A 22,558-nucleotide genomic window follows, 5' to 3' on the forward strand; every position below is an offset into this window, starting at 1 on the left:
GTTTGTTTTGTTCGTTTGTAACTTTTTGTGCTTCTTCACGACTTTTTCTGCTGACATTTCCGCTTGTTCTCAATGCTTTGCATGGCGAGTTGTGAACAATATCTGATGTAAGATATTTTATATTGATCTAATCAATATTTACTTTCTAACGTAGCCCATGTCATCCTTCGTTTTCAAGTTAGTTATAATTTATAAAGATTTGTTACCGGTTATAAATTTACATATCAGGTTATGAATATTTGATAACAACTCGTGATATTCGTTCATGTTGAATTAATTGTTTGTTTTTGTTTTTCCTGCGTCTTCCCCTTAGCATATAACATTGCATTATTTAATAGATAGAATCCTGTATATAACAACAACATTATAAAGTCGGTATTTATTCGAAATGCACAGTGAATATCAAATATATACAGTATTTACATAATTTACATTCAGTAGAAGTATTCACATGTTGTTGTTCAGAAGCGACAGAAAAATATATACAGTATTTACATAATTTACATTCAGTAGAAGTATTCACATGCTGTTGTTTAGAAGCGACAGAAGCGAAGTGTCGCATGAGGTGTTTATCTCGGGAAGCATGCCGTGCAGGTCCTCCATGTACCCGTTGATGTCGGCCGATGTGCCCGCATCTCTCCTCATTCGTCTCTCCTCTCTACGCTGGCGGCGAAGAAGTTCATTAACCTTAGGCACAACACTGTCACGCCATACATTTTCTTCTGGATAGAACACACCGCATTTTGTTGTCGCCAATATGTTTTAGATTGATATTATTCGCATTTTCGACTGTTGAATTGAGCTGAAAAAGGGAAACTGGTCAAAATATTTAGTTAAAATATGGTAACTGACCAATTATCTACAACTCGTCTTGCTTCCAGGGGTTAATAAAAAAATATAATATTCGATATTTTTCATGACAGTTCAGTCCTCTAAGCCGAAATGATCCGTAAAACAAATTTGTGTCTTTGTGTCGTATGAATGAATCTGCACTAAAATGAAATTTAGGTTCACATCGTACCCCGAATCATTACGAAAGTACAATTGATATTCAAATGATTTTTTGATTTTTCCGGGATATCGTTTTAGAATGTTGATGCTGCATTCATAGATATGAGTTTATGTAAAGTGACAACACCAAAAAATAACCGACGGTTGCGATAGACACCTATAAACATTGCATATATTGTTAGATGCGCATAATATTACGTTAAATACTTAAAATATCCTTCGACCATCATGTACATAAAAATAGACTATATTTACTTGTATTCATTATCGCTTTAAAGCGGGTATAAACGATTTTTATATGTGTTTAATTGTAATTGTAATACATTGATAAAATATGTTACAATAACACAAAATAGGCAAGAAAAATTACACATTAAAGCCGAATTTCATAAAATGCAGCAAAGAAAATTACAGGCTGTCAAGTGACCTTTTTTCAAAAAGTAGGAAAAAATAGGAACTACTTTTGCAAGAAAAGAAGGAAAAAAGTAGGAAAAAGTAGGAACTTTTCCCTTAAAAGTAGGAATACATAATACTAATTTTTTAGCCACAGGTCCAGGAAACATAGCTTGAAACAGAGCAGGAGTGCCATCACATGTTCTGTATGGATACCCACTTGAAGCTACCTTAAGGGCCCAGAAGATTTCAGCCTTTTGTATCTGTTCCTTGTGTGATGGATGTACTTGCATACAGAAAGATTTATCCCCACCACCCTGAGAGCTGCTTGGCTTTGGAGCACTTCCAAACAAACGCTTTTGTGAATTATCATGCATGTATTTCATGTTTTCCTTGTGTTTTTGTCCATCTGCCTGACTTATCAGTTGATTAGCACCAGAATTACTACACGAGATGGACTTCATGCAAACAGTACAATATCTTGCAAATTCATTGCCGGTATCTCTCTTGCACCATGATCCAAGTGTTTCTCCACTGTTGTCCAACTTCTCCATCCATGAAGGGTAAAACTTTGTTTTCCCACTAGGCATTTTAGCACTTATAGTGTATCTATGATAATTAAGTTTCAAGCAAAGCTACCCTGATTAAGAAGTATAATTAGATGCTGTTCATTTTGGTGTATCATCAAATAAGTGGTTAGAGATCTTCTGTGTATGGATATAAAAATTGTAATATATTGTGCATGTTATATCCTTAAGCAGAAGACCAAATTTATTTAGTGATACACCAACTTGTTGTACAAGATTAATACTAGTATATAAAGCAGTGTCAATGCTCTGCTACAGCTACATCGTGAAACCTTTAAATTGACAATAGGGTGCAGTTATAATGACTTAAGTTACATTCAAAATGACTGGTCATTGCAGAGCAGATTATGCAACTGGAGATAGACCTTATCACCTGACATCTTTTATGACATCATTGATTGGGCAATGAAACAGTTGCACTATATTGTTTATTCCAGTTTCAAATAATGGTTTTTACATTATTGATGACTTCGCGGGAGTGTAATAATGCCGTTTAATAATTTTAATACTACGCTGTAACACCTTAAAGTTACCTCACTAGCCATGGCATCATTAGACAAGAATTGTGTTTGTCAGAAACACAATGCCCACTATTGCGCCGCTTTGAAATAAAATTTCAATATATCATTTGGCAGGTTTAGAAATTATCTCCCTCTTAAAGCTTATTACTTCCCTTGGATTGTATTTTTTGACTTTTTGAAGCTATATATATTTGACTTTTGACCTTGAAGGATGACCTTGACCTTTCACCACTCAAAATGTGCAGCTTCATGACAAACACATGCATGCCAAATATCAAGTTGCTATCTTCAATATTGCAAAAGTTATGGCCCATATTAAAGTTTTCGGACGGACACACAGACAGACAAACAGACAGACAAACGAACTGACAGTACAACTGCTATATGCCACCCTACCGGGAGCATAAAAATATATCAGGGCATTTAGGCTCTGTGCATTTATCTTTAATTACTAAACATGATGTACCTATGATATCAATAGAACATCATATCCGTTGTCATGTAATACAGAATTTCTTACATTATATTTGTAAATGATGAAAACTCGGCAAAGCATCATTTTATCTTTTTCAAATAACTTGCGTAATAAATTCCATATTACATAACCACTCATACAATACACGTATCTCTATATCTCTACATTCCAAACAGCAATATCATGTAAACATGCATAAGGTTTGGTCAAATTGTTGTCAATGGAAACAAAATAAAACTGGAATAAACAATGGGTTCCCTCAGCTCTTGCATCACTGGGAACTGTGTAAGGTAGTGAAGTCTGCAGTGTACAAATGCTAAGGAAGTAAACAAGGCACTATTGTTACTTAAAAAAAACTTGTTAATAATTTCAAAAGTTACATAAGAAATAAATATTTATGCTTCCTGAAGAGGTGCTAGCAGACAGTCAGCATGGGTTGTCAGGTCTCATCAGGTCTCATCTAGATGAATGCACATTAACAGGGATACAGTCATGCCATAGATTCATTCGTCCTGCAAGTTTACTAAATAAACTCTTGAAAAAAAATAATTCTCCATTGAAAATGAAAAAGTAGGAATAGTAGGAAGATTTGGTAAAAAAATAGGAAAAAGTAGGATCCTGATGAAAAAGTAGGAAATAGTAGGAAAAAGTAGGAAAAAGTATGACCGCTTGACAGCCTGAAATTAGCGCCCCGAGTCGATTGTGACGTACATATTTTCCTACAATAACCGAAGCATTCGTCTTTGCATTAGGATCGGAGTTAGTGTTTGTGTGTCGTATGAATAGATATCGTTGCAGGAATTCAAATAAACCGTTAAACTAAGTTTAGATTCACATCGTACATGTATGGTTTACATGCTAGCGAATTCGGCTGTACAGCCGTTTTAAATTTCAGAATTAAATATCTGGCTTATTTCGCATTTTTCGACACGTTCTTCTTAACTTTTATTTTAATTTATATTTAAATATATATATAATAAGTTTATTACACATTTTATATAAATTCATAAATATTTGACAACAACGTATATACCCGCTTTAAATGAAAGGGATCAATAATTTACGTTTATATTTAATTATTTTATTTTTAGCGAACACGATGAACACCGCGGTAGATATAATGGGTCCGCGGTGATTCGCGGTGTCCACCTTATTGAAAACGGCCCCCGCGAATATTTGATCTGAACACCCATCGCGGGGGTCGTTTGGTAAGCGAACACCGTAAAATGAACACCGCGACGAGTGGCGTTTGTCAAAGTACACGTTGCCTGTACTGTAGTGTGAGGGCGCTGTATTCAATTAGTTTTTCCAAAACAGTGGCCTTTTCACCAAATTGCATTTTTCCACAAAATGGCCAGGAAAAGGCTTCATCTGGAAATTCACAATATTTGAAACGTTTACATCTTTTTTTTACAATAGTCTACAACATTTATTCCATCAAACCTCCCAGAATAGGGGACAAAACGGGATGTTCACAAACAAACTAGGTCTCAGACCAATTCTTGGACTAAGGCTTGCAGGCCCATGCTAATTTGCATGGGTGGCGAAATCAAATGTCCGAGTTGCCCGAGTCGTACATTTGCTTGTCTGGGCAACTGACTTTTTTCATTTAAGTTGTCCGTGGGCAACAAGTTTTTTAAAAGTCGCGTCCAGGTATACAAAAATACATTGTATTAAAGTCGTAATTAAATTTTACAAAACCCGATGTTGACACGTGATTACATTGTCAGTGCTATTTGCGGAGCAATCAAGCTAAAATATGAGCACTTTCTTGCGCAGTGATATCCCTTATTCTAAATGGCACCGGAAGCATGCCGCATTTTCAACATTCGGCCCGACTGTTAGACAGTGTACAGACTAGTTTCTTTATTTTTACAATCAGACGGAAATAAAAAGTATAAATCTAAGATAATCAAAACATGGTCTACCTTGTTATTTAAGACGACTTTCATGGTAAAGATGAAACTTTTTTTTTAATCTTCAACAACGGAGCAGAAACCCGAAGCTTTGAGCAGCCCACCTCCCAAAAAACTAAGAAAGATTATGATAAAAAATATGATATAAGTAAACGCACCAGAACTTTTCAAGAAACTTGGCTAACCGATTTTCAATGGTTACCAGTTTATATAATCAAATTGCTACCAGTAGCAGAGCCTCAGTCTGATGAGGTCCACATATTGGACCAGTTTAATTTGTTAAGATTACAATGTACTTATGTTCAGCACATGTTTTAATAACACTAGCTTCGCATGATTTAAAGTTTGAGAAAGTCTTTATATTGTTTATAATATACTGCTTTAATGAATGTACCATTGAAATACAATTATAAACAAAACAAGCAAATCATACTCATTTTGATATATTCCACATTATTTAACATTAATCAATATATGCGTTTATAATTTTTATAAACATTAACGGACAAGTGTAGTTCAGCAACGGGCAAGTTAAATTTCCTAAATGGTTGTCCGTGGACAAGTAGTTTTTTTAGATTTCGCCACCCCTGATTTGAATAATAGCTTTTATTATGATTATGAATTCAAAAGGTGATCTAACCTGGCTATTTGCGCTCATGGCTGACATGCCCTGCGGCCTCTGTTGAGCGTACATGTTGTACTGGTTTTGCTGGGGGTGGCCAGTCTGCATTGCGAACTTCCCACTTGGAGCTAATTCATTGTTGTAGACAATTCCCTAAGCAAAAAAATACATTCAGAAATAATTGAACTTGATGTAAGATTTGCTTAAGCAAGCGATTTATTGCCTAATTGGGAAAAGAACTGGTACCAGCTGGGGGAAAATTGGCCTGAACCCGAGTCCTGAAACCCTGAAATTAAGAAATTTCGCAATGTGTAGCCTTTACATTGGGACATTGCTGTATTAGATTTTTTGCTCACAAATACTGTCATCAAATAAAATTGATAACTACCCGTTATTATATCTACTTAGGTTCAAGCCATAGAGCTTCATAGAGCAACTAAATGTTGCATTTTATTTTTAAATAATATTTTTTGAAACCTTCAACCAGGAAATTGTTTACAGCAATTGGGAAATTAAAAAAAAAATTCTACCGGTAATTGAGAAAGTTCAAATACATGTCAGGGCCCTCAATCTATCAAATCTGCCGCCGAAATTCCCCCACCTGTAAAGCATACTTTTTTCCCCTTTTGGGGGGAAAAATTCCCCCTAAAAAAAAAAAAAAAAATTTTTTTTTTTTAATAGAAAGATGTGTCTCATGATTATTATATCTCAATTCTATTTCAATTTAATCTTTCCAAACATACTAAATTATGAAAAATGCAATGAATATAGTGCAAACATGTACAAATGAAATAATGAGAGAGTAAGTAAAAAAATCCCCCAGAAAGGGAAACGCCGCGAAAATTCCCCCTCCTAAGGGCTGCGGACCCCAGGGGTTTTTTTTTGGAAAAGGGGAAGACGCTGGACGCTGGGTTAAAGGGGAAAATCGAGCGCGAAAGAGACATATTTGGGGAAAAAATAAAAACTGTTCATTTCAATGTCTATACCGGTAACTCACCTACAGACTTCAGGTTTTTTTTAGAAAAAGAGGCATGTCTCTGACCTTTTTGTTCTTAAACACATAAACAAGTATGATATTAAAGTCAAAGTCCTAAAAAAGTTGCAGGTGTAGATCTAATAATGGGAAATGTTTTCAACTGGGGCCGGGGAACGATGTCAATACTATGATTTCAATTTCATGATGAATGGGTTGACGATCTAGATCTGCTACAGTATTGGCAGGGAAAGGTGCGGCAGCTGCCGATTGTCTACTTTTACTTTCACAATAATCCGACAGTATTAATCGATGTTGATTACATGTATCTCCGAATCCTGCTGGGTTTCATCGGTTTTTGATGATTCATTCTTAAAAAATGCGTCAACGCAATTAATTTTTTCCGAGTCACGTTTTATTTTGTTCGTGTATGAACACCAATTGTGAGACTTTTTTCTGTTTTAACGTTTTTATCTTGGCTTTCACATAACCCGGATGAAAACTCGACTGGTTTCCGGTAATTAATTGACGAAACACCCTTCTCGCGCAAGACCGGAATCCAGTAAAATAGTCACATGATTCATACGATTAGTTGCCCGGTTTCCATGACGTAATTTAAGAGCTATATATAGAATCACTGGGATTCCCAGATTTGAGTGATCGTCGGAAGAGAAGGAGAGCGAGAGCGTTGTACATGGTACAAATTGGATAAGTGTCGACTTCCCAAAAGAAAGAAAAACATTTCCTTGAGGGTAAAATATTATATTTTGGTGAAAAAATATATATATTTGGAGGGGAAATGGTATTTTTAGGGGAAAAATTCTGGTAGGGGAAGACGCCGAATATCGGCGTCACTTTCTTAGTAAAAAAAAACCCTGGACCCCTTCCCCCAAATTAGTGTGAGGGCCCTGCATGTAAGGATTATAAACATGTTATGATTTCCCCAGTGTTACTGTAGTTTTTTTGGTGATTTTAAAAATATTATTTAACGTCATATTCCTATTTGTAAAAAGGTATCTTTTTCTAAAGTAAAGTCCAAATATTCCCAATTGAGAGATGATACATTTAACATTTTTACTGATATTTTTATGTTTAAAATGTTAAAATGTTTTATAAAGCCTTATCACAAATATAAGTCCAAATTCCAAATTTCACGGGTTTATGTCATATTTTTTATATTTTAAAAAAAGCCCTTTCATTTATTAAATAATGATGAATTACAGAGCTGTTTATTTTTACAGTAGATGTAGCAGAAGAAAGCCAACATACCTTGCACAATTTCATTGAATTCATGCAGTTTTAACCTAATATGAAACTTACATCTTGAAGTAATGTTATTCCTCTGCAACAACATGTGATAAAATCCAGGGTTTTGTACTTATTCCCCTTAACAAAAGTTAAGTCCCTTCTCTAGTGAAATGAATGAACGGGCAATAATAATAATTCATAAATTATAGATGCTAACAACATAGAATTGTAAAATTAAGTTTATTGTCAATACCTGTTGATTGTACGAGTACTCCTCTGGCCCTTGACCTGCTGAAATGATAAAAATAACTGATATACATACAGTTATACAGCAATGCCTGTAAATCAACGACGCATCACTCTTAAATCAGAATTTAGTGACGAGTTGGAAACATTCCTAAAAGCAAATGAAATTGTTTCAAACAAATGTGTAATAAATAAAACAACTAGAGGAAAAGAATGTTTGATAATGCAACATGCCAAAATAAAACATGCAGCTTGCAAATTTATAACATGAAAGAAAAGAACAATAGTGTGGTCCTGAGTGAAGTTCATTAATTTTTGAAAAAAAAGAGATTATATCTTTATTGACAAATGAAATAAATAATGCTCAAAGATAAAGTAAGAATAGAAGAAACAAGACATACCCACATCAAACCTTTTCATTTACAATATGGATAGCAAAACTGTTGATAACATTTTTTTTTACAATACTATACTCATATTGGTAGTGCAAACGCAATAGTTCTTATGTGGTTGTTTAAAAACTGTATATGTTGTATTTACCAGTCACTATGAAGAGTGGAAATACCTTAATAAAAATATAACGACGTGACAATTAGTCATGACGCAACGTTTATTTTTGACATGCCGAAAAATAACCAGGAAGTGGTCAGATTTTCGGAAAACGTCATTTTTCTTGTAACATATGTTCATGCGAAACTGAAAGTTACACTTGAATGCACTAAATCAGTGAGTATTTGCATAACAACGTGACCATTCTCGCGTATTCAACAAGCGCATGTACAAAAATATGCCGGCAGGTGTCCACGTCAAACGAAAATTATTAAAGTTAAGAATGGAATTAAAAATGCTAATTACCTATTTGATAGACCAGATTAAGTGGCTGAATCTGTCTTTGACCTTGCTGGGGTGGCGAACTGGATTGTCTACCACGACCACTCATTGCAACGCAAAATATTTGTCTTGTTCTTGTCCCTCAAAGAGGACCGAATTTGAAGCTTGTTTCCAAGCTCAGTCTCCTATATAAAACGTAAATAACCATTTACACTGAAGAAAATGGGCCTGTTTGATAACATGTTAAATTATCGATACGAAACATTATTGTTAAATTCAGATGTTGACAGATATATTATGTGTCATATTGAAAATGGCTACCTTTACTGTCCGCAAGGAGACGGCTATGTTCGGTGGTTTCCGACCACTTCCGGTTTGAACGGTTGGATATCACTAACTTTAAATGTTGATAGTGAATACTTTAATAAATTAAAGGCAAACGAATTTACATACAGTCTTTCTTACATCTCATTTATACCAGTTTCATAATGTGAATTATTTAATATGAACTTAATGTGTTTGCATAAGACAAGAAAGTGAGAATATTTACATATGCTTGGGTTTCCAGTCAACTCGTACCTAAGTCAACACGTACCTTAGTCAACTCGTACCCGATTTGGTTAACTCGTACTTTAGTCATTTTTCCGGTTGGTCAGCTCGTACCTTTTTGTGTTCTTAATGAAAAAAAATGCGATGGGTGTTTGCATACATTAGATGTTTGTATGTTTGTTGCAGGTACAAGTTGACCAAATAAAGTTATATTTTGGCATAGACTAACATAATAGGTTGTCTTTAGGATTAAGTAAGATAACATGTACTAAAATAGAAAAAAAACGACAGTAACAATATGATTTTTTATGAAATTTAAGTAAAGTATAAAACACAACGTACATACAAAATACTTAAATATTAATAAATTTTGCATCGAATAATGGTTCGTCAGAAACTCGAGTAGTCAATTATTAAATCAATTAATCAACACCTAACATACGTATTCACACCTACGTGACACGGCTCGTTAATATTTTATTTTAACTAATCTGCACCTGTGTTAAATATTGAATAACACATTACTCGATACGGGTCGCTGATATCTAAATTGATTTAATCTGCACCTTTGTACCTTTGTAAAAATTAGAAATGTTTTAGTAACATTTTATTGGACACATATATTATAAATTTTTATATAATAACATAAATTTGTTCACACATATACTATCATACTATCAGTTATAAAAATAGACCATGATTATAATGCATTTCGTAATACATGTTTCTTGAACATAAACACTTGATATCAATTATTATTATATAAATAAAACAAATACACAAAACGACCCCATAATTATATACAAATTTAACTAAATTGAAATACATAAAACGTCCCCACAATTAAATCTACGGAAACGTATGTACTGACGCTATATGCGGTGTTTTCAATCAAACATATCATCAAAGAAAGGTGTTATTAGTCAATATTTTATCAAACAAAAAGCCGCAAATAACATCACGTATCAGTTGCAGGCAAGACAAACACGTCGTTTATAATTATACCCATGTGAAAAATAATGAAATTGTCTACTTTTGAAAAAAAAAAAAAAAATAAATCCAGAAAAAATTATAACCTATATTCATATCAAAACATATTTTAAAAAAACATATTTCACGTTTTTGATATATATAAATAATTTTTAGGAGGGTACGTGTTGACCAAATCGGGTACGAGTTGACTAGTGGGGATACGTGTTGATCAAAAATCGGGTACGAGTTAACCAAATCGGGTAGACTGGACCGAAGGTACGTGTTGACTTAGGTACGAGTTGACTAGCTTCGAATGCTTGACCAATACATATTAAGGAAAACTGAAAATCCAGAATGAGTATGCATGCTTATTCAAACTGCTTATCTATTATTTATGCGGGTAATCATTTTCATAATATAAAAATGAAATAGATACAGCACGTACGTGTTATTATATCCAAGTATCCATTTAATTGTCTTGAAACTGTAAGTGCATGATCGGTAATGGCAAATTACTTAAGTGTGCAGTTAAGTGTTACCGTGTTGACAACCCAGGGCGTTTTTGCCCGGTGTTTAACACATTGTACGCCGCAGTCCGGTGTAACTTCGAATGCGAAAGATGAGTAAGCAGGTTAGGATAACAGCGAGATATCGAATCTGCGACCCTTAAGTTATTTCACAACTAGACAACGAATACCCTCTTTGCTAAATTACCGGTATCCCCCTACACAATTAATAATAATAATAATAATAATTAATATATGTTTTGGGCTACAGCAAATAAGGAGGAGGGGGGGGGGGGGCACACACGCCGGCCAAGTGGCGTAAATATGGAAGTATACTGTGGAGCTTTATATGTCCCTTAACGGATGAAAATGACATGTTAAAATTGGTATTTAATCAACATGTTGAATGTTATATATCGTAATACAAACAGCTTTATGTTGGGTATGCCGTTGCCGAAGTTTTAAACAGATCCGGCGCCCTGCATATGTTCGAACAGTAAATCAATGTCGATTTGTTTTCTCCTATGGCCTCGCATAGTCAAAATGTCAACTATAAAATGGAAGATGGTTTGTGACTGTTGAAAATAGGTAAGAAACAATGCGTGGATCTGTCATGTCCGACTGATCCGTGTTCAGAATGTGAATCCGACGAAGGCAAAAAATGCAACTGGCATTAAATGAAAAATGTATAAAATCAATGTCAATCGACAGAACATATTGCTAGTTGCCTTGCCATGCACATGTAGGCGCAACATATGGGAAGAGGTCCGCACTGTTGCCGTTGTGAAGTTTTCTTAAATGTTCGGCCAACGCGAACTCCAACAAAATGCAACCCGGGGATCGCATGTTGACATACCTTCGGGTTTTCGGCATCTACGAGCATTGGAAATATTTAAAGAAAAACGTCATAAAAGACTCATCAAACTTCGTCAGGCGTCGTTGATAACACCGCCCGATTGCAACTTACGCCGGGTAGCACGTATTATTATAGGACAGTGAACTAAAATAGACTTAGAATTCTTAGATGAATATAATGAATATTATCAGAATATATACTCTAGATACATATTTCGTTCAGCTATAGTATTTCATATTACAAACAATAACATGCATATATAAAACATTATTTGAAGTCATTTGAATACTGACAATATGGTTATACCGTTACCATGACATCCAAGTCCTGTTCCTAACGTGAGTGTTATAGTGATCGGACAGCGAAGAATCGAAATGACAGGCATATTCATTTCATCCATTCTTTCATTTACTCACTCTTCTATTCATGGAATTTAAAATCACTCAATCGATCAGCCGCTTATTGCTAACTCACTCACCTAATCAAGAAAATCAAATCAATAACAAATCAATCAAAAATGATTTATTCAATAATTCATCTACACACACATACATACTCACACATTTCTTAATTCATTGTTCCATGCATTCGTGTGATCATTCAATCACTCACTCATTCGTTCATTCATTAATAAATTTATACACTATTCTAAAGACCACGAAGACCGCTACGCCAACTTACATCAAAACAAGCTCGTGTGGAGTTAGTGTACGGCACACTGGCTAGTTCTCGTGCATCTCCGTCTAAAACGCGGTTTATAATACACCAAACCGCAGCTGGGTATACGAATGATGCGGTTAGCACGATGCACGCAAGTGTTCTTACCTACACAACAAATTAACAACACGACAAATTCACATCATAAGGATTTACCAATATTTTTTTATGATTATGCTCCCTGAATTGTCCCGAAACTGGGTGGGGTAGGGGTTATAAAAAATACAACGAAACGTCGACGCTTTGATTTGACGCCCCTCCGTCATTCCGTCCGGAGTATTTTGTAGCAATAACTGCATGTAAAGAATTGATTTCAACTTTAGAAGGTAATACGAATTAAGATGCCTCAAATCTACTCCATCCGCGTCTTGTGTATCTGTTGTACCTATCCAAAATAAACAATTTTAAACGCAACGAATCCTATTTATGTTGTGTTATACTTGTCATTATATACTTTTCGCATGCGAAAACAATCATTTTTAGTAAAATATTGATATTGTGTATGTCAGCTGTGTTAAAGACAATGAAACTGAAAACAATGTTGCTGCTTCGTTTCGTCGAATATTTATTAAAAATGTTTCCTGGATATTTCCAGCGCCACGCATCCTGTGACCTTTGACCGGTCTTAGTGACGTCACACAATGCCTCCCCCCCCCCCCCTCGTCATCAGATGCGCATGCGCAGGGCTTATTTACATCTGTCAAACGAACGAGATCTATTGATTCTTCGCAATAACATTCTGTTTCGTGGGCATTGTCACATAACATGTAAGTGTTTTTACAACGCACATTTTTTTTACAAACGCGTTTATTCATGTATATATATCTCTCTCTATTTTTTCTTATATAAAGATGTAACTTCGAGTTCGGCGATTTATTTCGTTTTACTTTGTAGCCGCTTTTAGGTTACACTACACTCTGACTAGCTAAAGAAACTTCAGCGTACAGTTTATATAGTATTGACAGACCTGTATATAAAGTCGCGCCAGTCAAAAATCATAAAAAGCGACATTTAAAGTTATGGAAGCCAGAACTACACTCTGACTATGTTGGCGTCCAGTTTAACTTTACATTTACAGGGTCATTGGCCAATCCGTCATTATTTTCACCCTGTCAATCAAATAATGTATTTTAAAAGTTAGATATAAGCAGAATATAGACTATACAAGAAGTGAAATACAGGAAAACTATCAAGAACTTGAAGGGGCCTTTTCACAGTTTTTGGCATGTTTTAAAATAAGTCATTAAATGCTTTATATTGATAAATGTAAACATTGGATCTTAAAAGCTCCAGTGAAAAATCAAGAATAAAATTTAAAAAAGGAAAAAAAAAGGAGCCGCAGCTGGACTCGAACCAGTGACCCCTGGGCCCGTATTCCCCAACCGATTCTTAGACTTAAGAATAGACTTAGAACCAAGAAAAATGTGTTGAGTGTTTGAATATAAACAGGCCTCCACTGGTGATTATGTCATTAACAAAATGTTCTATATGAAGAATAATATAGAAAGAGGTGTTTACTGCAGAGTTTGATTCAAAATGAAAGAAATTATTGAATGTTCTACTTTAAAGAATTTTCTTTATTCTAAGACTTAAGTCTAAAAATTGTTTGGTGAATACGGACCCCGGATTCTTGAAGTAATTGTAAGTCCTCTTGTAGATGGTTTGTGTCTGTCTGTCCCTTAATTGTTAAGTAGACTATTGTGTCATCCGCAAATAACCTAGTCTTACTTTTGACAGTTTCTGGCAGGTCATTGATGTATGCCCAAAACAGACAGGGTTCAACAACAGAACCCTGAGGGAGGCTGGATAACACGGGCAATTGATCAGATATTTGACCTTCAACCGCAACCCTTTGGCTGCGGTTGCTCAGGAATGACCTAATTCATGAAGAGACATGACTGTCAACTCCCATGTTAGTTAGCTTGTGTATTAACTTGTGATGGTCGACCTTGTCTAAGGCCTTTGAAAAATCCATCACAATGACGTCAGTCTGTTGTCCACTGTCTAGGCTGTCAAGGACTTCCCTAGAAAAACTCAGCAGCTGAGTTTCAAAACTACTTTTAGTCCGGAAACCATGTTGAAAGTGACTGAGGATATCATGCTTGTCAAAGAATGTCATCATGTTTGAAACAATTATATGCTCCATAAGTTTAGAAGAGATGCAATTGAGGGATATTGGTCTGTAGTTGCTGGCTTTAGATTTATGACCATTTTTATATACTGGTGCTATTGTTGCTTTTTTCCTATCATCTGGCACAATACCTGTTTCTAATGATAACCTGAATATGTGAGTGAGGATGGGGGCTATTTCGCTGTGGAGTTTTTTTAGGGCTCTTGGTGAGATTTGATCTGGGCCTTGAGCTTTATTTGGGTTTAGGCTTGCCACGAGTTTGTCTATGCCATCAACCGTTATTGTAATAGGGGGCATACTATGTTCCCCTTAGTTGCACTCGATTGGTCATTGTCAGCTCTGGTACTACTTACATGTACCCCGGGTACTCTTAAGTATACTTACATGTACCCCGGGTACGGTAAATATACGTAATCATACCCGGGCGATATTAGACTGTACCCGACTTGTATTCCCGCCAAAAATCCGATGTCGTAAAACGCGCAAATGATTATCTTAAACAAACTTCTCTTTTTTTTTTTAAACTGCATCAACATGCTTTTTGAGTATGTGTTTCGATAATAAAGAGGTCAAAAATAGCCGACAACGACCGATTTAGCGTTAAATTTCCTGGGTACGTTTTAGTATATTTACCGTATAGTATATTTACCGCACCAGGGGTACATGTAAGTAGTACCCAAGCCGGCAATGACCAATCGAGCCTTAGTTGCAATAATACAACTCCCAGCTATTGACCCTTAGGGTCTGTATGTATGTACTTATAGAAGCTCAGAGCATTCAAGAAGAATTGATGGTCCCCTTACATGTCATATAAATTTGGTGTGTGGAGTGGAATTCTTAAGAGCCAATTTTAGAACACTGTCACACAATATGTTGTCATGACTCATTAGTTACAGTAATAGTGTTCCAGCTGGGATTGCAAAAAGCACATGAGCATGCAGTCATATTATCTATGTGGTATGTTTTCAATAAAGTATATGTCATGTATGGATATATTTCATAGTTATGTTTATCATAATGTGATCCAATTATGCAAGTGGGGCCTTGGGAACTGCCGGATCTGGCAACACTGTGGAGTAGCTGGAGCACTAATTAATATAAGATAAACTGTCTTACTGTTACAATTAAAGACACACATTAAAATTGAAAAGTGCATATAAGGATTTTGATGTATCGTTTTTTAAGAGAACCAGTGTTTAAAGCTGGCAATCATGACTAGACTGCTGCAGCTGCATGAGCTATCACTTTCAGTTTGATCTTTGCCTTTCAGTTTGACCTTTGTCTTCATTAATCTATGATGTAGATCAGTGTATTTGGGTTTGTATCACTTCAGTTAATTGCCAATTAAGCATTTCCTATCCAGTGCTTCAATGATGAGTTGGTTGATATTAACATGTGTGTATTTATGATATCTTAGGAAACGCTTAAACTGCTTTAACAGTATTCTAATGGGTATTAATAGTTAATAAATTTTGTACAAAAATGAGTGACAACTGAAGGTTTAACAAGAGAGGTTTTTAAGATTTATTTTAAAACATAAGTTTTACGTGAACAAAATGTAAAATAATTATACGATTTTTAATGAGTTATTATGTTTTATTGGTATTAATAAATAACTGAATTTTGAACAGTAATGGGATTATTTCTTGTTACACTGTACAGTTATTATTATTCATTATTTACTTTTTCTGAAAACTGAATGGAAACCCTGCATAACAATCGCGTTACATATCCTTGAAGATTATTTCACAGTGCCAATATTTTTAGTTTTATTTTACAGATTCAAGATTTGTATGCCCCAGACTTCTAGTAGTACTACTTGTGCTGGAGATAGTGTTTATCACATCTGTCAATGGATGGTTAATACTAACAGGAATGTTGTCTTTGAACACGCTCAAGATACCCACATTACACTTACCTCATTTTGTCCTTGTCTTTGACATACTTCAGAATATTTCAGAAGGTCTGCATTCTCGATTAATTTAAACTTATGTATTTCATCTAACATCAATACCGTATGCTACAAAGATTTTATTCTCTCATGAATGCTATGACCACTGTCAACACATTTACATCACCTGACCCCTTAAATTTTTTAACTTTTATATTAACCTATTTTTGGACTTATTTATAAGGTAAAAATAATTGGTCAACTCAAATTGATTGTTTTCTTAAAATAAATATAACTTACTCTAAAGTTTTGATACGTTTAGAACACTCATATCACCTGAACTCTTTTTTATCTTCAAATCGACCAAATTTTGGACGAAGACATATTCAGTAAGGGCCAACAAATCAATACAGACAGCACTTCCATGGGGACTGGGGGTCAGCATTTATTGAAGGCAAAATCTTGTTTTCAGAGAGACATGTGGCATAAAATCTAACAAAGGTTTTGTTTGCTTTTTTTATGCCTCCGGTAGGGTGGCATATATCATTTGAACTTTCCGTCCATCCGTCAGTCCGTCCGAAAACTTTAACATTGGCCATAACTTTTGTGATATTGAAGATAGCAGCTTGATATTTGGCATGCATGTGTATCTCATGGAACTGCATATTTTGAAAGGTGAAAGGTCAAGGTCATCCTTCAAGGTCAAAAGTAAAAAAAATACATTCAAAGGGAAGTAATAAGCTTTAAAAGAGAGATAATTTCTAAACCTGCCAAATGATATATTGAAATTTTATTTCTGACAAACACATCTCTTGTTCTTTCTGTACCTGCAGATCAAGCTGAGGTCGAGAAGAAGAACAAGCCATGCCATGGCAACCGTTATTGAACCACTGGCAGGCTGGTATAAACAGCAACAGTTCAGACTGTAGCGGAGATTACATACACTGGATTTACCTGATTCTAAATGATTGTGTGTATGATGCCAAAGGTGTTGCCTCAGAGGTGTTAGGACTGGCTTCTCTTGGAACATGGATGGTGGTTTCCATTCCGTGAGTTCTGGGAAAACGGGATTCAATGCATGTGTGTAGTAAAGTGTTGTCCCTGATTAGCCTGTGCAGTCTTCTCAGGCTAATCAGGGACCACACTTGGGACACCTACAGGGACCACACTTGGGACACCTACAGGGACCACACTTGGGACACCTACAGGGACCACCTAAACTGAATTTTTGCTGAGAATTTCTTTAAATGAATGATACAATAAAAGCGGAAAGTGTTGTCCCTGATGAGCCTGTGCTGCCTGCACAGGCTAATGTGGAATGAAACTTTACGCACAGTGTGTGTATTAACCCTTTTCCACTCAGAAAGAACTTTCACTTGACTCTAGTCCCTTCTAAGTTAGAAAATCAACTAAACTGATAGATATCTCTTGTGTTAGATTGGACTTTTAAAGGCTTCATTTCCAACAATAAGATACTGATTAGCAGCAAACAGCATAAAATCTGAATAGACTGCAAGTTATTCTTGTTGAGTTATCTTCCCAATTGATTACATTACAAAGCCAATATAAAGATTGAATAATTTTGAGTGATTCTGTTGTTTTTGCCATACTTTGTGACAATATGTGGCATATGATTTCTTAACTCTAGATCTCAACTTGTTATTTAAACATCCTGCAAAATATATAACTTTAATTTAGTCGTTTTTGTTGATAAATAATTCCCAAATTTGCCACTTTTATCAATTAAAACAATCCCAATATGACCAGACTCCTTTTCCCAAAATGGCTAGAAACCCCTGAACATGCACATAAGAACAATTTTAATTCTGTTACTTATAAGCATATTTATAATTCTTATTTTTTCCCAATTTCATGGTTTATCATGCTATTTTTCCCAATTTTATGGTTTATCACACTAATTTTCCCAATTCAAATGTCACAGGCTGTAACAAATAAAAGCAAACAAAATCACTGATGGTAATGTAAGAAAGTCGATTTATAAGCAAATAGTTAGAGGTTCAAGCCCATAGTGGAGGAGGGGGGGGTAACTTTTTTTCCTTTTTTATATTTTATCCAGTTTTTATACTGGAGCTCTTTAGTGCATGTTTACATTTATCAAAAAGCAATATATGAAAAACTTTAAAATAGTGAAAAAAAATGTGAACAAGTCCTTTTAATATTGCAAGCAATTTTAAGTCATCCTCAACTTGAAAGACTTATATAAAGCATATCTCAACTGGTCTTCACAACATATTCTGGTACTGGCTTCTATTCTTCACACGTGAAAATGATATCTTGAAATGATGTATTTACAGACAGATGGTGAAGAACTGTCGTCATATACAAGGTATAGAAGGCATCTCTTTCATGCTGATTCTCATGTGGACTCTAGGCGACTCTTCCAATCTTATCGGGTCTATATTGACAAAGCAGCTAAAGCTACAGGTAATCTGGCCTGGACCCATGTTTGACAAACTCGGGGTATAATTTATCCTCCATTCAGCTGCAGGGCAACAGATAAGGTTCCATGTCCATTAGTTTTCAGTTCAAGCTTTTTGTAACAACTCGTTTTTTACCCTCAAAACTATTTTTCAATTATTTGTTGACAATTTAATAAAAACTTATCCTCCGTAATTACTTTAAGTATTCGGACACTTAAAAATAATTAAACAAATTCTTGTCCAAAAATATAGATATGAAAATATAAAAAAAATACAGGTGTCAGAAAATTTAGAAACAAACATTGACATGTCCAAAAATTATAATTATATTGAAATAACTGCAATAAATCAATGTACAATAATTATCTTGCGATTAACTCTTCTTATGAACTTTTCTTTTTCTGCTTAAAAAAATAAATACAACTTCACAGCTTTGTTGCTACCGGTAACTCTTGCATGAACTGATATAGAACAAAAACAGAAAACATTCAGCTTACTTAACAGGAGGACACTGTTTCAAACGCTGTAGATCTATTACTTTTTACTGGTTTACATAGTTATTCACCCAATTACGCAAATGCAATGGTCGATTGCCCTCAGACATAAATTTGCAAGGTTTTGTTACCTTAATCCTGTTGTAAAAATCCATTCTCAAAGTGTCACAAGTTAAGCGAAAAGAGGTCCAAAGTCTGTTGTAAAGCGCGGTAAAATATACTGTTTGAAAATTAAGAGACAATAATTATGGACGAAAACCTGCTGTAAGAAAATTTACAATAATGAATAATAATTATTTTCCCACATCTAAAAAAGAGTGTGTCCGCAAACTTAGAGTGTCCGAAAACTTAGAGTAATTGCAGTATTTTCTCCTTTGCATCCTTGTGTTCCATGCTATTATTGTGCATTGTTATTGTGTCCTTTTGAATATTACATGATCCAGCTCTAGCCCATTAGGTTTTAACGTAATTACCTTTCATACAAATGACTTGCTCTTAAGGCGCATTTCCAAACCCTCTCCATCAATGACAAGCTAGTGGAAATGATAAATCCATAATATTACTTGTTTTTTAGCTTTAAGCTCGCCTGTTTTCGGCGAAAACCCAAGGTATTGTCTTAGCCAGCTCGTTGTGTCCGTGTCCGTCGTCGTGCCGTCCGCCGTGCTAAAACCTTAACATTTTGTTAAGGTTTTGAACATTGGCTCTAAAATCAAAGTGCTTCAACCTACAACTTTGAAACTTCATATGTAGCTGCACCTCGATGAGTTCTTTATGCCACACCCAGTTTTGGGTCCTAGGTCAAAGGTCACTGTTATCCCTATAAAAACAAAAAACAAAAAATCTGACAAGCTTTCATTTATTCAAAACTGCACCCGCAGCCAAGCGTGGCACCCGTTATACGGTGCTCTTGTTTTTAAGTGTAATATTGACCAGCAACTACTTCTACAGGTAATGTCTTGGTCTGGGTTCCTATTTACAAAACTTTCTGTGGAAAATGAGGTCTCAAAATACTATTGTGAGGGCTTTATTGCCACATCTTCATCTGGCATGAAAAGTTCTTATATGTAATCTGAACATGTTATCATTAGAGCTTTATTGATATAACATCTACCTCTAGATGTTCTGTCTCAAAATAAGGAGCCTTAACTCTTTCAGTGTGGGAACCGAATTTTGAAGGCCTGTGCAAACAGTTTGGATCCAGATGAGACGCCACAGAACGTGGCGTCTCATCAGGATCCAAACTGTTTGCTATTCTGATAGTATTCTTTGAAAAAAATCGAAGAAAATGCTAATTTTAGAAATTAAGCAGACAACATTTTAGCAGACGACAAATTTCCCAGTATGCAAAGGGTTAACAATGTCTGTTGTTTCTCTATTGTCTCACCTACCTCGGGAGATTGGGTCTCATTATCAGGATATGCACAACGCATGATCTACTTTTGTACTTGGGACAATTAAAGATTTTGCCTGTAAAATGTGGCCTGAAGTGGTTTCTCAAACACATATTATTCTGATTTTCCTTAGGACTTTGTTAAAAACAACCTTTGTGTCTTTAAAAAAAATGCTTTACATGTATCTGTTTGTCTATTTACAACTTTGTGTGGAAAAACTTAGTGACAAAAATCACAGAATAAATAAACTCTTATTATAACTTATATTCTTTGGGCCAAATAATGATATCTTATTGCATAATATCATGTTATTGACCATAGTAAAAGTAATAAGATAAGTGGCATCATATAGTACGGATGAGTTTTGTTGATGGCCTTGTCTTTTTATATCTTTTTGTTATACTATTTAAACATTTATCTGATCATTTTATATGCTTTTTCTTTCAGATTTATCTTGCCATTTACTTTGTGTTCGCAGATCTGATTTTATTTGTACAGTATCTTTACTACAATTTCCACTGGAAAAAGAAACATAGAGGTAAGATTTATTTTATCCTTTTCAAAATAAATTAGGTTCTTTAACAGAAAATATTCTATGTGTATTTAAAAATCTGTTTGTGTCAAGTAAGGATGTGTTATTACTACATCATGAAGAATACTAACTTGTATGTGTCATAAGTACACTTTTACTTTGTCTAATATCTTGACGGATTCCGAAAATGGTTCCCATTTGTTGCAAAACAATAATGTTCAGGGGGCGTGGCAGTTTTTCCTTAAATTTCTGTCATGAAACCTTGTGAATGGCCTAGAAGTCAAATTTTTGCCCTTTCATTATGAAACATACTCGGAGCATTTTGTTCTAATGATATTGAGGCCTAGTTTATTGCTGCTTAGGGGCTGAGCAGGTTTTCTATATGTCTATATTTACACCTTTTGAACATTCTAGAATAAAAATTAATCTTGAAACATGTTTGGAACATTTGTGATAATCATATCTCAGGTGAGTGGAAGTCAGTTGGTCTGTCTGCATAAAATGTATATAGTTGTTGCTGTTAACTACTACCTCATTTTAAACATGTGGTTGCCACGCAAGACATACTTTAAACATGTAGTGATCTACTTTTTATCCCCAGCCAAAGGCAGAGGGGTATAGAATTGGCGTTGTCCGTTGGATATCAATTTAACAAATTATTTGTTTATTGAGTTTTTTGCCCTTGAATTTAGCCATTTAAATTTATTCATTATAATAAGTATCAAATGTGTAAACAAACTCAAATTTCCCAAGAGTTTCAATTAACTCTTTCCCACTTAGAAGCAAAGTGAAAATGGCTATGTGCAAACGGCGTAAAACCAGAACAGGCCAAGAGTAACTTGCAGTCTGTTCAGGTTTTATGCTGTTTGCTTCTCATCAGTATCTTAGGGTTGGAAATGATGCCTTTAAAACTTCAATATAGTAAGAAAGGTATTTAATTAAATATATCTTTCTAACGGACTTCAAATGCATCGAAATACGTATCTTAGTGGTAAAGGGTTAAACCATTGTTAGCATCATGAAGTGAAGATGTTCAAGACACAGTTTGCTTTCTCAGTGATCCACTTACTCCTTAGTTTTGTGCCCTTGAACTTGGCTACCATGACAGTGACAAAGCATTGGAGTGGTATAAGTCACCTTTGTGCTAACTCCATTGTAAGTCATAAATGACTACAAGGCATGCATACTGAGCTTCATGCATGTTCCTGAAGTGTTATTGGAGATTAGACTGTGCATTCATGCATGTCCCTGAAGT

At 35.0% G+C, this 22,558-nt stretch overlaps 2 protein-coding genes across 6 annotated transcripts in view; one reads left to right on the forward strand and one right to left on the reverse strand.

The window, feature by feature from the left end:
• LOC127831003 (eukaryotic translation initiation factor 4 gamma 3-like) overlaps window positions 1-9,284 on the reverse strand; it is an 85,446-nt gene extending 76,162 nt beyond the window's left edge. For 2 of the 4 annotated variants that reach the window (XM_052355977.1, XM_052355974.1), the window contains exons 1-3: window positions 8,848-9,138; window positions 8,000-8,037; window positions 5,544-5,678 (exon numbers count right to left, since the gene is read on the reverse strand). In XM_052355977.1, coding sequence (XP_052211937.1) covers window positions 5,544-5,678; window positions 8,000-8,037; window positions 8,848-8,932 — 258 coding nt within the window. In that variant the 5' untranslated portion in view covers window positions 8,933-9,138. The other 2 variants (XM_052355975.1, XM_052355976.1) reach the window with 2 other exon arrangements.
• Window positions 9,285-13,080: 3,796 nt separating this feature from the next.
• The window catches only part of LOC127882050 (lysosomal amino acid transporter 1 homolog), a 29,031-nt gene continuing 19,553 nt past the window's right edge, over window positions 13,081-22,558 (forward strand). The window contains exons 1-4 of one of the 2 annotated variants that reach the window (XM_052430446.1): window positions 13,081-13,190; window positions 17,279-17,494; window positions 18,761-18,890; window positions 21,219-21,309. In XM_052430446.1, coding sequence (XP_052286406.1) covers window positions 17,310-17,494; window positions 18,761-18,890; window positions 21,219-21,309 — 406 coding nt within the window. In that variant the 5' untranslated portion in view covers window positions 13,081-13,190; window positions 17,279-17,309. Of the gene's footprint in view, window positions 13,191-16,045; window positions 16,068-17,278; window positions 17,495-18,760; window positions 18,891-21,218; window positions 21,310-22,558 lie in introns of those variants that run through there. The other variant, XM_052430447.1, reaches the window with a different exon arrangement.

The sequence above is a fragment of the Dreissena polymorpha genome, chromosome 5, assembly GCF_020536995.1.
Source record: "Dreissena polymorpha isolate Duluth1 chromosome 5, UMN_Dpol_1.0, whole genome shotgun sequence".
NCBI classification, from domain to species: Eukaryota; Metazoa; Mollusca; class Bivalvia; order Myida; family Dreissenidae; genus Dreissena; species Dreissena polymorpha.